General features: G+C 40.3%; 1 protein-coding gene across 1 annotated transcript in view; it reads right to left on the bottom strand.

The window, feature by feature from the left end:
• The window catches only part of LOC126273264 (beta-hexosaminidase subunit beta-like), a 182,494-nt gene that overhangs the window by 74,440 nt on the left and 90,531 nt on the right, over positions 1 to 17,523 (bottom strand). Inside the window, exon 4 of the mRNA XM_049976807.1 lies at positions 15 to 220. Within this exon, the coding sequence (XP_049832764.1) occupies positions 15 to 220 (206 nt within the window). The remainder of the gene's footprint in view (positions 1 to 14; positions 221 to 17,523) is intronic.

The following is a 17,523-nucleotide window of genomic DNA, read 5'->3' as shown; positions in this document are numbered from 1 at the left end:
GGCAGCCAACTAACCTTAGAAGAGGAAAAGCAGCACTCTGGTATGGAAAACTTGAATCATCAACAATATGCCAATGAAAGACATTCATCTTATTGTAGGCCATTGCATCCAAAGTCTTCTTTATGTAGCTCATTGGAATGAAATGGCGGGCAGTGTCGAGAAGCAGACCTCTGTGGCTAAAACGTGGTGCGTCAACTATCAGTAGATTATCTGCTACCAGCTGAAACAAGAAAGACAAAACATTGTATAACAATAATGGAAATTCCTGGATGAAACAGTACATAAGATAAAAGAAAAGGAATCACACAGACACCCAAACACACACTATCATGGCCATGTTTCTTTTGTTTTATATAAAGACATAACACCATTACCTGCACATATATACAATTAAAATTCTTACATTAATATGATAATAGAAAATCCTGAGCAGAATACAGCCAGTGTTTCAGGTAAAGATAACTGCTTACTGAAAAGAGAAAGCACTGAGCAGTACATAGGCTTACAAAGAAGTTTACTTTTACATATAAGCTGTTAGTCTTCAGGGTATGCATGTATGCTATGCCACACAGCTGCAATATACAGATGTTTTGTTGAGGGAAAATTTGAGTGGTGAGTGTGTCTTTATCATTAGATTGAACAGAAAAGGATAATGTGGAAGAGACAAGGATCATAAGGCAAGTGATAGCTGGGGAGAGGGAGTGACAGCGGGGGAAGCTGATTAAAATACATTGATAGAAACAGCACAATCAAATGTGCAGTATGGATGTAAATAAAGTTTGGGGGAAGAGACAGAGGAGGTGAAGCTTAAGGCAGAGGGAGAATACTGAGAAAAAATTAGAATGAGGATTTCATCAGACTGCAATCCGGAGTGGAGAGGCGCAGATGTGTGTGTGCGACTGTCACTGTGTGTGGGAAAAGATCACAAGCTGAATTATAACACTACATTTCTTGATTAAGTATGTATCTACAACTAACATTTTTACTGTGTGATGAGTGCATCTTTTTCATTGTTTGCAATTACTGCATAAAGAAGTTATTGTATTCATTGTAAAAATTGCTGAGATATCTTAAAAATACATTTTGAAATAAATGACCAATTAACATTCCTTCACTGTAAAAAAATAATAAAAAAAATCATTAATGAACCAGTAATTCAAATGTGAGTACAATAATTTATGTGTGGTATTGAGGTATGAGATCTTACATATGTCTTAACTGAACCACATAAGAAAAGGTATCTTTTCAGAATCTGGTACCTTTATTTTGATTCAGTTGAATGTAATCATTTCTCCACATGTATAAATCTAAACAGAAATTGTATATGCAACAGAATGCTGTTTTGTTTTCGTTCTCAAACCTGATTTTAACAAAAAAAGTTGTATTTATGGTTTATTGTTATGATACTACAACACAATTTGATTCATTGTCACAGGTTGAGATGTTGGAGGTGTCACTCTCATACCCCATCTACCAATAATCTGAACCAATTTACCCTTTTATATTAAGTGACTTCAGTTTCCAATCAAGGTTTCATTTGCAATAACAGTAAACAAGGCTCAAGGTCAGACACCCAAAAACATTGGGACTGATTTACAAACCACATCTACATCCATACTATGCAAACTACCATGATGTGTATGGCAGAGCATATGTCCCATTGTACCAATCATCATGGTTGCTTCCCATTTCATTCATATATAGACTGTGAGAAGAGTGATTGTTTGCATGCCTCTGAGTATGCTGTAATTATTCTAACTTTGTTCTCAAGATCTCTATGTGAGTGATACATAGGGTGTTGTAGCATGTTCCTGGAGTCATAATTTAAAGCCATTTCTTGAAACTTTGTCACTAGACTTTCTCGGGATAGTTCATTTCTAACTTCAAGAGCTTGCCACTTCAGTTTGTTCAGAAGCGCTGTAATACTCTCCCATGGGTCAAACAAACATCTTACCATTTGTGCTGCCCTTTTCTGTATATGTACAATATCCCCTACCAGTTCTGTTTGGTATGACTCCCACACAATCAAGCAATCAGAATATTTTCGCATGGTCAGCTGTATGTTGCCTTTACACAAACTGGTAGTCAGAACACCAGTTCGTACTCTCACCACACAGTATCCAAAAAATGAAAAATGTTGTATATTCTTAAGTTTTCTAAATTTTATTGTTACAATTTTTTTAAAAAAATCCTCAAAAACAATAAAAATCAAAATTATAAAGAAGTCTTTTTCATTCATATTCTACATTATTTATTATGATTTTGAGTTCTTCACCTTCATCGTGATTTAGGTATCAATGAGGAGTCCGAATCTGCATCCTGACACAATTTCCAGGGATACCCTAGATTAGGATGTATATCCAATTCCCATACACATTTAGCAATTTTGAAGCATTTCTGGGTTTTCTACATGTATAAAAGAATAATGTAAACGGAAATCACAAGTGGCTAGGGCCTCCCGTCGGGTAGACTGTTCGCCTGGTGCAAGTCTTTTGAGTTGACACCACTTCGGAGACTTGTGTGACGATGAGGATGAAATGATGATAAGGACAACACAACACCCAGTCCCTGAGTCGAGAAACTCTCTAACCCAGCTGGGAATTGAACACGGGCCACTAGGCATGACATTCCGTCACACTGACCACTCGGCTACCAGGGGCGGACAAAAGAATAATGAAAAATCCAGAATGGATTAACAATATGGATTAGGATGCATAGCTACTCACCACATAAAGGATGGGCTGAGCGGCACATTGAAGAAAGGTTGCTAAAATTAGCAACTGTCAGACTAAGGCCTTTGTCAGGTATAAACAAATCACACAAATATTCACACATGTGTAATTCACACACATGTAGCCACTGTCATATCTGGGTTCTAATGCCCAACTGTGGCTACCTTGTGTATATTATGGACATGATACACCGGGATTTATCAGGATTAAAAGTGAGATTATTGGATCAGGCCAATTCAAGACAGAGTTAAAAATTTGTCTATGATCATACATTAGCACAAGGAATCTGAGATGCAAACAAGTGCCTATTAAGGAATATTTTATAAGGTATTTTTTAATGTTCCATGCAAACTCTGCAAGGAATGTATCAGTATTGGTGCTCTCCCCTAGATCTGTAAAGAAGCAAAAGTCATCACTGTGCTGAAACCAGAAAGACTGGGGATAACCCAAAGAACTACAGACCAATATCCCTGCTACTTACCTCCTATAAATCATTCGAGAGAATATTACTGACTAGATTAACTCCATACATTGACACCAACCTTTCAACATACCAAGCCAGTTTTCGAGCAAGCCGAAATTGTTGCAATCAAATGCTGTTCCTTACAACCTACATAGAGAAAGGTTTCCAAAACAAGATGAAAACTGGGCTGGTTCTCATACATCTTACATCAGCTTACGATACAGTGTGGATCGAAGGGATATTGTTCAAGCTAACTAGAATCACAAAATGCAAACAGACCTACACACTACTCAAAAAAATGTTAACAGGAGGGAAAATAAATGTCTCACTTCATGGCATGAACAGCAAGAGTTTGGTTCTGAATAATGGTCTGCCACAGGGCTTGGCATTAGCACCTGTTTGTTCTCTTCAAACTGTATGTATCTGACATGCCAGAAATCAAATCACGTAAATTTGCATACACTGATGACCTGGCCATCGCGTACCAAAGTAAAAATTTCAACGATCTCAACAAAAGAATGAATGCAGACCTGGAAGTCCTGAACACATATTGCTCCAAGTGGCAGCTACACCCAAACCCCAACAAAACAACCAGCACAATAATGCACCTCAACAACAGAGAAGGACATAAAGAATTACAGCTTTCTAAGAGTGGACAGCAGATCAAACATAAGAACAAGCCAAAATACTTGTAAAGTGCTTGATCTGCAAGGTCCCTGATTGATGGTTAAGTAAAGTAAGTTTGTGCTCTCATGTAAGTGTAAGAATTCCCAGGTGTCTGAAGCAGATACTGGGTGTTACGTTGGATGGTGTTGTGTAAACTGTACACTATTTCCAAACCAGCTGCTCATCACCTTCAGATGCTACTGACACCGTGATGTTGTGGCTCACTGATTTATGCAGTGGTTCACTAGAAAAGTGCAGGTGCAAATGAGCAAGGCTATAACACCATCATAGACAAATTTTATAGGACGTTTACATCCAAAGCTATCTGTCAGAGAAGAGGCCATGGTCTTCACATGCACAGTACAGGAAAAGCATAACTGTATGCTGAAGATCCGGCATTCACATGCAGGCCAGATGGTGGCGCCTGGCCTAATTGTCCTGATTTTATTTTCCATCTGTGTCTATGTGTAGCATGCATTTGTCTGTGGCCAATGATGTCTTAGTGCTGCAAATGCTGTTTCTATGGTTTGCTGAGTCAAAATTCCATAACTCTGTTAAGTATTACTTATATGTATTTCAACTGCTTCTTTAATGTTGGTGTCTCAGTACATGGAGTGCATGAGAGGACGCTGCACACACTATAATTCATGCTGTGCCCCATGCTAAGACTCAAGATAATGTTTATCAACAATAATTTCTGTGACTGAACTAATTTGGTGTGACTTGTATGTTCATGGCATCTGTGTCACATGTCTAACAAATGTAAAATTGCTCACACTGGCATAGTATTTAATATATTCCTGTTTTTTTGGACCTAGGACGTTTTATAACAGAACCCAAGATTGTTTACACTCATATCAGAGGGTAGAAGACTCACTTCATTTATGTTTCTTGAATACCTGCTGATATTAAAGAACATGCCACCAAGACTAGACATAAAATTCATCCTCGTGGTGATCTCTGTTTCTTCTGGCCACTCTTGAGGTTTAGTGCATGCTGTTCAAAATGTACTGCAAATCTACTTATCAAGGTGCTGGAACAGTTCTGAAACGAATGCCATTAAGTGGTTCCTTCATCTTCGGAATCAAATCAAAGTCACAAGGACTTAAGTTTGTGGAGTATGGAGGATGGTACAGTACTTTCCAGTCCCATTGACTGAACAGAGCAGCCACAGCTTGCACTGTATGCACTCGTGCATTTTCATGCAAAATGATGGGTGGGTTGCGCAGAAAGTGTTGCCGCTTCTTTCACAAAGCTGGTCACAGGTGATGCTCCAAAAACAAACAGTAATGCTGCGCATTGACAGTATACCATGGAGGAACGTAATGCGTTGGGATAACACCATCACAGTTATACATGAGAATCACCATAACTTTCACCATACTGGGGCTCTGATCTACTTTCGACTTTCACAGTGGCCCATAATTATGCCATTCATTGGATTGGTGTTTCAGTTTTGGCTCATATGATGTGGCCCACATCTCATCCAGTGTTATGATACAGCATAAGAAAGCCTGTCCTTCATGCTCATAGCACTCCAAATGTGTCTGACCAGCATTGTAACACATCCATTTCTGCATTTCCATCAAGTCATACAAAACCCATCGTGATGCAATTTTTTGCATGCCCAGGCATTCCTTTAGGATGTGTAGCACAGTCGTATGTGCTAATCCGGTTTTGTGGGCGAACTCATGAATTGTATGGCACTGATCACTGTGCACTATCATGGCAACAATGTGCACTTCTTCTTCAGAGACACTAGGACAACCTGGCTGACGCATGTCTGCCACAGTTTTCTGACCTTCGTTGAAGGCTTTTACCCAATGTGCCAGCAATGCCGATTCCTTGCATGCCTTTTGAAGATCTTGATGACACTGTCATGTTTTATGACCTCTGGCCTGTTCAATCTTGAGCCAGCTCCTTTGTTCCTGTTTTGAAAACATAGAGACACCATTACGTTAGACTGCTCGCTGACAAGTGACTGTGTTTCCCTCAATTGTGAACATGCAGGTGATGTGGGACAGGCAAGTCCATTTGCTTGGAGGTAGGTATGTCAACAACATGTGCTATCAGTGACAATAGTAGATTCCATTGCATAGTATCTCCACAGCAGTGTTTCCACTATTTAACTTCAAACCTACATACATGCAGGTTTGTGGAACACACAGTGACCCAAGGAGCAGTCTTCTTTTCCATGAACCATGACATTCAGAAACAAGAGTTCTCCATTTTTCTTCACTTCCTACATGAAGTGGATGCTCGGATGGAAAGAATTAAGATATTCCAAAAATTAAGGAAGCACTGCTGTCCCATGTACTTAAACCACAAAGATATTGCTTCCATAGCTCCAAACCACAAAGATATTGTTTACATACCTCCAAAACCATTTCCATTTCAAAGCCATTGACTGGAGTGCTTTGTTCACAAATCTTCCATAAAATGGTTTGCTACTATGGGAGAAAGAGTGTTACTCATAGCAACATTTTAGTTTGCTCAAAATATTAGTCATTAACTAAAAAGTAAGTCTCCAGTAAGCACATGTTTGAAAAGATGTAAGATGTCCTCTTCCCACTTAGCTCCTATGAGTTGTTGTAAATCCACCTGAGGCACTCATTAATATGTCAGATGGTTTGAGGTGCAGTTTTTTAAGTTGCCACTTAAAATATTAGAACTCTGAATGTGGTGTTAACATTTTCCCTCCAAAGGGCTCAATAGAGAAGCCAGATGTTTTTTTAGGCAGTATGTTTGGGCTCCTATGGGGCAAAGTGGAACTACTCCTTTATTTATCATTGGCAGCCATAAAGTCATGGTAGAATGGACTCTCCTGTTATTAAGCTCATTTTCAAGTGAACAGGGAACTGGCTGGATGTGAGGAGAGCAGATATCTTTCATTGCACTGCAACAATTGCATCCTCCTGGAGGCAACAACATGCTAAGTCTGGTAGTAAATTCTTCATGTTGCCAAAATAATATGTTGCAGGCATAAGAACAGTAGTGTTTCCCTTATCAGCAGGTAAAATTACTATTTCTGGGTCTTTTTTTAAAAGACTAGAGCCCTTTTCAGTCCTCAGTGGTGACATTCTGCTTGGCTGTGGGTATCCTAGTCATGTCCCCATAAGTCACTCGCCTTATTTCTTCAATGGTCTTACTGGCTAGTTTGAAGACACCTTTCTTTAATGGGCAAAGTGTTTGAAGTGGCCACAAAATTTAGCCCTTCTTCCAACACTGATATTGCAGCAAATTACACACAGGGCCTCTCCATTGTTTATCTTTTTGCAGTGATTGGCATATATGGCAATAAAACTTGGAAATTTGATGTGCCATGACCTGCTGCCACACCCAGTCCATAAGTGACCATGTGCTGATGTCTATTGGCTCCCAGAAATCTGTTTATAGACACAATGAGGTATTCAGGAGGAGTCAAAGTAAGCTTTTGGAGACTCTGTCTAATTCTCACCTTGTATAATAGAATCTTTCTCTCATTATTGACCTGCTGGCTCATTGTTTAATTATCTTAGTGTTTGCAAAGTCTGTATAATGGGAAATTTTTATGAACATTGGTATAATTTGCTGCTCCTGACACCTTAAAAAAAAGAGTGAGTACAACAGTCTCCTTCTCAGGTTTCAAAGTTCATCTAACTCACATACTCTGTTGATCACCCCCCCCCCCCCTCCCCCCATAATCAAGATACCAGATGTCACAGCATAACTGTTTGAATGGTTCATGGGAAATGTACTGGATGATGTTGTGTAAACTGCATGAGACAGCTGCTTGTCAGTGATAGTGATGCACAGCTGATAAGGCTCTCCAATTTATCCACCAGCTCACAGATCATAAAGATTATCAACTGAGGTTCATAATGCATTTCAACTACCATGCGCTAAACCTAAATAGTAGCAAGAAGAAATGAAGAACTCTATGAGGACGGTTTTTCTACTTTATGTTGGTGGCATGTCCTGTAAGATTAGCAGGCTCATCAAGAGCCACTGAATAAAGTGTGTGCTCTGCCCATTGACATGACCACAGATGACACTGCATTCCATTAAAGGTGACCTAGGTTTATGGAGAACAGGAATATATCAAATTCCCTGCCAGGGGGTGAACTGTTACATTGGTAAGACATACTACATGGCTAAAGACAGGTGCGATGACCATAGATGTCACACCAGACTGGGGTAGTCAGAAAAATCCACTGCTGCTGAATGCTGTTTTGACATTGGACATGGCTCCATATGGCACTGCTTCCATTTTCTCATTGCTAAGGTCACATTCCATTCCCACAGTTGCCAAATTTCCCATTTCCCTTCTGCATTTATTACAAAATTGGAGATAATGTCCCAAACTAACTAGGATTCCACTGTTACAGAAGATATCAAGAAATGTATAACTAATGACTTAACTAATATATTAAAAACAAAGATTCCAAGACTTACCAAGCGGGAAAGCACCGGCAGACAGGCACAATGAACAAAACACACAAACACACACACAGAATTACTAGCTTTCGCAGCCGATGGTTGCTTTTTCAGGAAGGAGAGGGAAAGACGAAAGGATGTGGGTTTTAAGGGAGAGGGTAAGGAGTCATTCCAATCCCGGGAGTGGAAAGACTTCCCTTAGGGGGGAAAAAAGGACAGGTGTACACTCGCGCACACACACACACACGCACACATATCCATCCGCACATACACAGACACAAGCAGACATATCTGCAGACATATGTCTGCTTGTGTCTGTGTATGTGCGGATGGATATGTGTGTGTGTGTGTGTGTGTGTGTGTGTGTGTGTGTGTGTGTGTGTGCGCGCGCGCGAGTGTACACCTGTCCTTTTTTCCCCCCTAAGGGAAGTCTTTCCGCTCCCAGGATTGGAATGACTCCTTACCCTCTGCCTTAAAACCCACATCCTTTCGTCTTTCCCTCTCCTTCCTGAAGAAGCAACCATCGGTTGCGAAAGCTAGTAATTCTGTGTGTGTGTTTGTGTGTTTTGTTCATTGTGCCTGTCTGCCGACGCTTTCCCGCTTGGTAAGTCTTGGAATCTTTGTTTTTAATATATTTTTCCTATGTGGAAGTTTCTTTCTATTTTATTAATGACTTAACTAATATAGACATGGGATTTCAAGTTTTGAAGCATGGGAACCAGGATTGCTGCTACTAAAGTATCACTGGCTGCAGACAAACAAATGCAATGTGTCAACACAGAAGGAGAATTGAAACCCAGACAACTAAGCCAGGCACCAACACATGGCCTGCAACCACACGCAAGGTCAAAAGGTCGTGGTTGGACTTTTCATGCACAGCACATACAAATACCACAGCCTGTTTCTTCAGCAGAAGATTATGGATGACTTTTCTAGTGAGCCAGCTCATAAATTGTCAAGCCACAACAGCAATGTGACTGTAGCACTTGAAGATGATGAGCAGATGTCTTGTGGAAATATTTTGCAGTTTACATAGCACTGTGTGATGGAATGTCCGTGAAACATTTAAGCAGTATGTTAGCAAACTTTTCTTCAGGTCAACACAAAGAGAGCTCTCTGAGTGCATAGCAGGCAGTGCAGATGTTTCTGTTTAACTTATCCACATGTTAGTGCCCCCTCAGTTTATTATCCTTCTGGTAGCACAGAACATTCCCACAAGGAGTCGCAACCAGTGTATGCCCATCTGGTACCTGTGAGCTGTTTTGTTTTGCTTGGAACTGCCTAATGTGTGTCTTTGCGGGACTGACAGTTTAGCTGTTACTGTGAACCAGTTGCAAGCCTATTCCCTTAGTCTCTTGGCCGTCTGGTATGACTGTGTTTGGATCCTTTATCAATACACTTGTGTCATCAGCAAAAATTACAATTTTTGTAGAGACTCAAATGTCACTGGTAAACCATTTATGTAGACCAAGAACAGGAGCAGATCAAGCACAGAACTTTGTGACACACCATATGCAATGTTTCCAGCTCTGAATCTAATCTCATTTCTGTTGTATCATTTGCTAATGTGACCCTCTGTTTTCTACTGTTAAGATATGACTCCATACTGCAAGACAAAGATGTTCAATGCCAGATCATTTTACTTTCCCTAGTGGAACTTTATTACCTACTCAGTCAAAGCTCTTGTCAAGATCACAAAAAATGCCAAACAGGGTAATTTTTGTTGTCTAGTTCTCCTGTAATTGAGTTTGTGGGATCATATATTGCATTCTTAGTAGAGGAGCCTTCATGGAAACTAAACTGAGCTGCTGTTAAAGGGTTATTGTCAGAAAGATGGTTTGATTCTCTGTTGTAAGCTACTTTATCAAAGAATTTTGAGAACATGGGAAGAAAGGAGATTGGTCTGTAATTAGAGGCCAGATGGTTATCGTCACTTTTGTAACAGGTATGAAAGTGAAATGGGTGGTTTGGTAACCCTAGAAATAGGAATCAGAGAGTGGAAGTCGTACCATATGGAAAACAAACATTGACCCTGTTATCAACATTCAGCACAGTGGACCAGTGAACAACATGCTGTCGTCATAAAGGATTACCAAAAACAATAGCAGATATATTGCTGGGCAGCATTTATCTTGTATTCATTAAAATCTTGCATGGCATGCCACAGTCCTATCAGCATATGCTATCAAAGTGTGGGCACAGAACTTTGAGGAAACAGGCAATACAGTGTGAAAGAAAAGTGGAAGTGCAGAATGCTTATGCACACCAGAGAATGTTACAGTAATGGAATAAACCTTTGGCCAAAACCCCAGGCATTCTGCATACATGCATGCCGCACAACTTGACACACTGGGTTGAAGTGTATGGGAAATATTGTATAAGGAACTGCAGTACCACTGCACAAAATTCAGACAGTGCAAAAACTGAATGTGAGCAATCTCCCAAGAGATTACACTTTTATTGGGAATTGTTGGAACTCATGAATCACAACCAAGGCCTGTGTGACAATCTGATCTTGAGTGAAGAGGCCAATTTTTATGTGTCAGACTTTGTTGACAAGCAAAATGTTAGACATGTGAGTGTGGAAATACTGATATGCTTCATGAAACGCCACTCCACAGCAGAGAGTAGTCATGTAGTGTAGTGTATCATCATTTGGAATTATTGGGCCTTATTTTTTTTTAAATATGGTCATGATAATGGTGTTACTGTGAGTACAGAACATGTTCACACATTGGACCAGTTCCTGGTGTGACAGCTTGCTGCAAACACATTATTCCAACAAGATAGGGCCAAATGTCACAACTTGCAGTAGTCCATTAAAGTGCTACAGAACTTCTTTTCTGATCATCTCACCTTGAACAACAGGGACATTTCCTGGCCTTCAAGATCTCTTGCCCTTCCAGCATATGATTTCTGCTGTTGGGGTCATTTGAAATTTCAAGTCATCTGGTGTGACCCACCACAGACCACTCAGGAATTCAAGGGTCAAATTCAGGAGGAAGTTAATTAAATTCCACAGCCAGTCCTGCAAGATGTGATGTTCAACTTTTGCAAAAGACTTGAAATATGTGAAGGAAAATGGCAGCCACCCACGTGAATCATGTTTTCGAGTGATGGGCATTTTAAATTGATTGCAAGCACTGTAAATTCATCTTCTATTTCCTTTATGTCACTGTGAATAAATCTGTATCACTGTTGGAGGTTTTAAAATCATCTGTTTCACTGCTGCACCTGTTATATTGATGTTACTACAGGACACTTCAGTCTCTCACAAAATACTCCATTACTCATCAGTTGATTATAAAGCTAACACAAGAGTCACACTATCTACACAGCACAGCACAGCACAGAATCTCATGTTACAACTGGACATTTATAGGGCAACAGCAGATTTCTAGATGGATTAATGAAGAGACATATTGGCACATTGGCTCCCCACAGCTGCATTCCCATCAGTGCAAAGTGGTGATGTACAGTGACCAGTCAATCTCATTGTGAGATTTTAATACTTTGGCTGAGATATTATCATAGCTAGAAGAGTTACTACATTTTTTCTAATCTAACGTTTATTATCAAGAACTGATTTGGATTTCCTGCCTAGGCAGTTATCAATAGGGAGAACATGTCACAGTGCTTGGGCTCCAGGCAACAGCCCCAGTTTGTGGAGATGGTGCTGCCCTTTGATGAGTGTTTACTGTTAAATACCACAGTCTGCCCATTACTGGCCAGTCTCACATTGGTCACTGAAACCTTAGTTATGTGTCATTGAATAGTAGAGTTTTGACATTGTCTGATTTATATTTGTGACTTAGATTACTCTGTGCATTGTTGTATATGCTTCAGACAATTTTGCTACTCTCTGGATTTATTTTGGTTATTCATTCACTTTGTGATCTCTGCTGTCATTTAGCTCTGTTTCATTCTGTCAGTCTCTGTGTTACCGCCAGTGGGAATGATCATAATCAGTGTTCCACTTACACAGAGTAGGAGAGTGGCCACGAGAACTTTCTCACTGTACAACTATTCCAGTGAGACACGGATCCATTCTCAGATCCTCTGTGTTATCACCAATGGGAATGATCATAAACAATGTTCTACCTACACAGAGTAGGAGAGTTGTCACAAGAACTTTCTCACTGTACAACTATTCCAGTGGGGCATGGATCCATTCTCAGATACTAGTAGTTTCAACTTTTTCAGATGTTTGAGGTTTGCTGACTGACCATTACAGTCACTGTGCTCACGTCATTGGAGCTAGGCTCACATTTAATCAGTGTGTCAAGCAACATACACAATCCTATGCAACTTGGGTTGCTGACTTACAAGGGTTGGCATGCAAGTGTGATTTTTCCTGTAAACAGTATGGCACATTATATGCAGCCTTCTTAATCCATGTTGTTATCCATCTCACTCCTGATCAAAAAGTTATTGTGAAGGCTTTGCAAACTATGTTTCACAATTCCTCTGTTGTTGACACTGTTAGTACTATCAGCCACTGTTGTACTCTACAAACAACTGATGACTTCCAATAAACATCACCATCCAATTTACCAACCACCTGTTTGTCCAGCAGTCTGGTGACATGGGATTGAGTAGTAACTGCAATAGCTAGTGATCCCTGTCCTTATCATCAGTAGAGGTAGGCTAACAGAAACACTTTGTTCGCCATCAGCATGTTCCATTGTGAACGAAGGCTCATGCAATGGTTTCCTCCCCATTGTTGCCAAAGGGCTCCAACAAAATTCATGCAGTCAAACCATGTCTAGATTGCATCCCAGAGCATCAACATCATTACAGCCCTTTCTGTGATATCATCTATTGTGCATGCCGCAAGCTGGGGCATGAGTGTGCCAACAACATCAGCTATCAGGATGCTACACACTGTCCTGCCAATGCCCATGGTGGCAGCAGGTGGGCTGCAGAATCTCATGTTGCAACTGGACATTAATAGGGTGACAGCAGACTTCTAGATGGACACAGGACCCTTGTGTCTCTCATTAATGAAGACACATACTGGCACATTGGCCCCCCACAGCTGAATTCCCATCAGTGCAAAGTGGTGATGTACTGTGGCCAGTTAATCTCACTGTGGGATCAGATCATCTTCCAAACTAAGTATAAAAATGTAGGTATTGGCAGCTAACCTTACTTGTAGTCACCTTTTGGACAACAACTAACTTTTCTGGTTCAGACAATTTTATGCTTTCTAGTTTTCAGAGTCAAGATGAGGTTAATCTAGTTCAAACTGCAATCACATTCACAGAATTTGATAAACGGTGTGTGAATTTAAACAGCTGTTTGAACCTACATTAGGCTGTGCAGTCAAGTTATAGGACCACAGACCCTTACAGCAAATAGCAGTGTCTGAGTTTTGAAGAGCTCATCTAGTACCTTTCACCATGTGTGAGCAAGTTAAAGCAAAACTAGATATGTTGCAAAGTGTGGGTGTTATATCTCCAGTATTATCTAGCCAGTTGGCTATGTCATAGTTAAGAAATCTACCACATCATTTCACATCTGTTATAGTTTAACATCTATCATTATTGCTCAAGAAAATATTGATCTGTATCCGCTTCCTTGGGCATAGGAATTGCCAGCCATTATTTTACAACAAGAGATCTCACTGATGCCAACTTCCAGTTGTCTGTGGATGATCAGCTGAAACTGTTTCTAGTCATTAATATACCATTCGGCATGTATTGTTGTAACAGATTGCCATTTGGGGTTGCAAGTGCTCCCATGATATTTCAGGGACATCTTGAGTAACTCATTATGGTATCCCTGGCTGTGTTAATTGTTTAGATGACTTTAGTTACCAGGGCCATGTGGGAGCAGCAACTATGCAATCTACAAATGTTTTTTGAATGGTCTCAAACCCACAGTCTGCATTGTCACATCATTAAATATAGTTTCTTTGAGTTAAGTACCAAGTACTTGGACATATATTAAGTACAAATGGGCTCACACTCAGACAGGATCACGTGGACACAATAACTAACTAACTGTTTCTTAAGAACCTTGAAAAACTACAGCCATTCCTTGGTAGGTTAAATTATTACATCAAGCTCATTCCTAATGCAGTCCACATTTCCCATCTGCTCAATCAAATGCTTAAAAAAGGTGTTAAATCTGTGTGGTCATAGGTGTTCCAAAAGGGATATATGCAACTTACAAAGAGTGTTGGGTCAGCCCCTTGTTTCACAATATTCCATCTCAGTATGCATTTAATGTTTGCCATTGTCACGTCAGATTTGGCGTTGGTGTTGTGCTGTCCCACAAATATGCTAATAGCACAGAACAGCATTTGAACCTAAAACATTAAATGTGTCACAGAGGAAAGATTCACAAATTTGGCTGTGGTATATGGTGTCTGGAAGTTTCATGTGTATCTCTATGGTGCTAAGTTTCACCTGATCACTGATCACAAGCCCCTTATTTTGCAGTTAGGTCTCAATTCAAAACTTTCTGATAAAATGACACAGCACCTCCAATGATGAGCACTGTGCCTTAGTAACCATACCTATGAGATCCATTATTGGCTCATCATGCAGCACTCCAACATTGATGCATTCTGTTGGTTGCCATGTGGCCCATATTCTGAATGTGATAGGCATGATGCACTATGTTTTGTCTTAGATGCAAATCAGTGATGCATCCTTAATGAATTTCCAATTATGGTTCTGGAAGTAGCAACAGAAATGGCCCATGATCTGCTACTCCATAAGGTATTATCTGCTATATGGTAGCATTTGCAGAGCACTCACCTAAGGATACAAATCTCAAATGGTGCACCTATATTTCCTTACATCACAGTCTTAATGTCAATGAGGGAGTCATTTTGTAGGCTACAGCCAATGCTGGATGCCAGGTGGTAGTTGAATGTGCAGAATGAAGGCAACAGCGCAGCATCATGTGTGTTGGTCCTGGGTTGACACCACCATTGAATGCACTGTCTGGACCTGCCATGCCCATGGCCACAACCGGTCAACCCAAACACATTGTTTCAATCCTGGGTCACACCCTGACTAGCCCTAGCAAAGAGTTCATGTTGCTTTTATAGATCCCTTCCAGTGAGCAATGTGGTGGCTAGTTGTTGATGCACACTCAAATTTCCTATGTGTCGCACAGATAGCTACAACTGCTACAGCAGCTTCTATCTGTGCCCTGTTCATGACATTTGTAATAGAGGTGGCACCTTTCACACCAGTTTCTGACAACAATCCTCAGTTCACAGCATCTGTGTTTCAGGGTTTTTGTCGTCACAATAGTAATGAGCACCTGACCACCGCCTCGTTCCATCCTGTGTCCATTTTGGAGGAACTTCAAATTGTTGGCAGCAAGAGGCAACATCCTGTGTTCATAATGAACAAAGTGATTTCAACCAAAAATTTTATTTCAGAATATTTGAGGAACGTATTTGCTGCCATTTGAATTTCTAGTGTGAAGCATATCCTGCACCATTGGAGGCTTGCAGAGATCAACAATACCGTCATCATCTACAGTACTGGCATACAGTGCACCTCACCATTCTCTGCATGAATGTCCACTACCTGAGGGAGCACAACAAAAACTGTTGCCAAGATAAACTAACATGGAACTACAAGTAGCCTGTCCCATCAAGCAATGACCACTACACTTCACTATCTTCCCAATACAAATTATGCTATATCACTTTTATTTTATTGAAATATTGCTATAATTTACTTATTTTTGTAATTTAACATCTGGTTTGCTCTCCATTTTCATTTTTTATTATTCTAATCACAATACAAATTGGAATATGCCTACTCTCCAAATTGTAATTTTATGTCAAATTACACTCTCTCCAAAATCAGTTGCTAAGATACTTAAACCGAAGAGGTAACCAATAGTGCAGCAGGAACATTATTTTCCACAGAAATAAATAAGGTGTATGAATCAAAAATAGCTTAGAATTTGGTGTACAGTACGCAAAATCACTTTCATGATATATATGTAAGTGCACAGTACCGATAGAGTTATTATGCTATATGAGAATATACTCACCGGGAATAGGTGGGGTCTTTGGTTTGCTCCAGGAGAAAAGTGAGCAGAACTTTAACCTATAAAATACTAGTCCATTTTATTACAATATAGATATGAAGATTTACTTAGCTTTGATTTTTTGAGTACTTACAATTGTCTCTGAATACAGAAGTATCATGTGATCAAACAAATTTACAAGATTCTTCACTTGAAGAATGACTAAGCTCTGCCTTAGGCAGTTAATACACATGTGGATCACCCAATACAATGCCGTCATCTTGATCATTGACTGAATTGGCCCAAGCATTTCTCTGCTCAGACATAAGTAGGCCACAAATTGTGACAGCTCTAGACAGTGTGGCTACGTCAGCATTGCTCACTCACTGGTACAGCATGCAGTGACTATGGTTTTCTGTGGTTTTATTGTGAGGTGCCAACATTATTTTGACACCCTGCTCTTTGGATGAAAACACAGATATATCTTACACCCTACCATAATTAGAAATAAAATGAAAAATAGCATTATTTCAATGGAATTCATGTGGAACAAACCACTGCCAAAACTTTCAGTACAAATGGACACAGTGTACCAAACGACACCCTCAAAGAGGAAAACCTTTAAGTTTGCAGAAGCATCTGTTGGACCACTGCACTTGTTAAAGGTGAGAAATGTGCTTCCCCCGAACACTTTATGAGATTTTTAATTATGAGAAGCCAGCACCTACCCGCCAGGTTTGCCGAGAGTGCTAATGCACTGCTTCCTGGACTTTGGTAGGCGCACCAGCCTCGTATTGAATCTGCCTGGTGGATTACCAATGTCAGACAGTGTGCCAGCCAGCCTGGATGTGGTTTTTAGGTTGGTTTTTCACATCCCACTAGGTGAATATTGGGCTGGTCCCCACATTCCGCCTCAGTTATATGACTCGCAGACATCTGAACACGTTCGCACTATTCCATGAATTACACTAGATGCAGGCAGCCGGGCTACACTCATTCCATCCTGGGGGGTATGGGGTGGCAGCAGGAAGTGCATCTGGCCACCCCTTAAAATTAATGTTGCCGAATCCTATTCTAAACACGCTGACCCTGCGAAACCATGGGACAAGGTATCAGCAAAAGAAGAAGAAGAAGAAGAAGACAGTTTCTGTGGATGCCCATGGTGGGATGGAGCTGTGTATCAATTTCAAGTATCTTGCAGGCTTATGTACCTCAGGTGAATTTAAACACATCATTGATACT

This window comes from Schistocerca gregaria, chromosome 5, assembly GCF_023897955.1.
Source record: "Schistocerca gregaria isolate iqSchGreg1 chromosome 5, iqSchGreg1.2, whole genome shotgun sequence".
In the NCBI taxonomy this organism is placed as follows: domain Eukaryota; kingdom Metazoa; phylum Arthropoda; class Insecta; order Orthoptera; family Acrididae; genus Schistocerca; species Schistocerca gregaria.
This window is presented reverse-complemented; position numbering and strand designations above follow the sequence as displayed.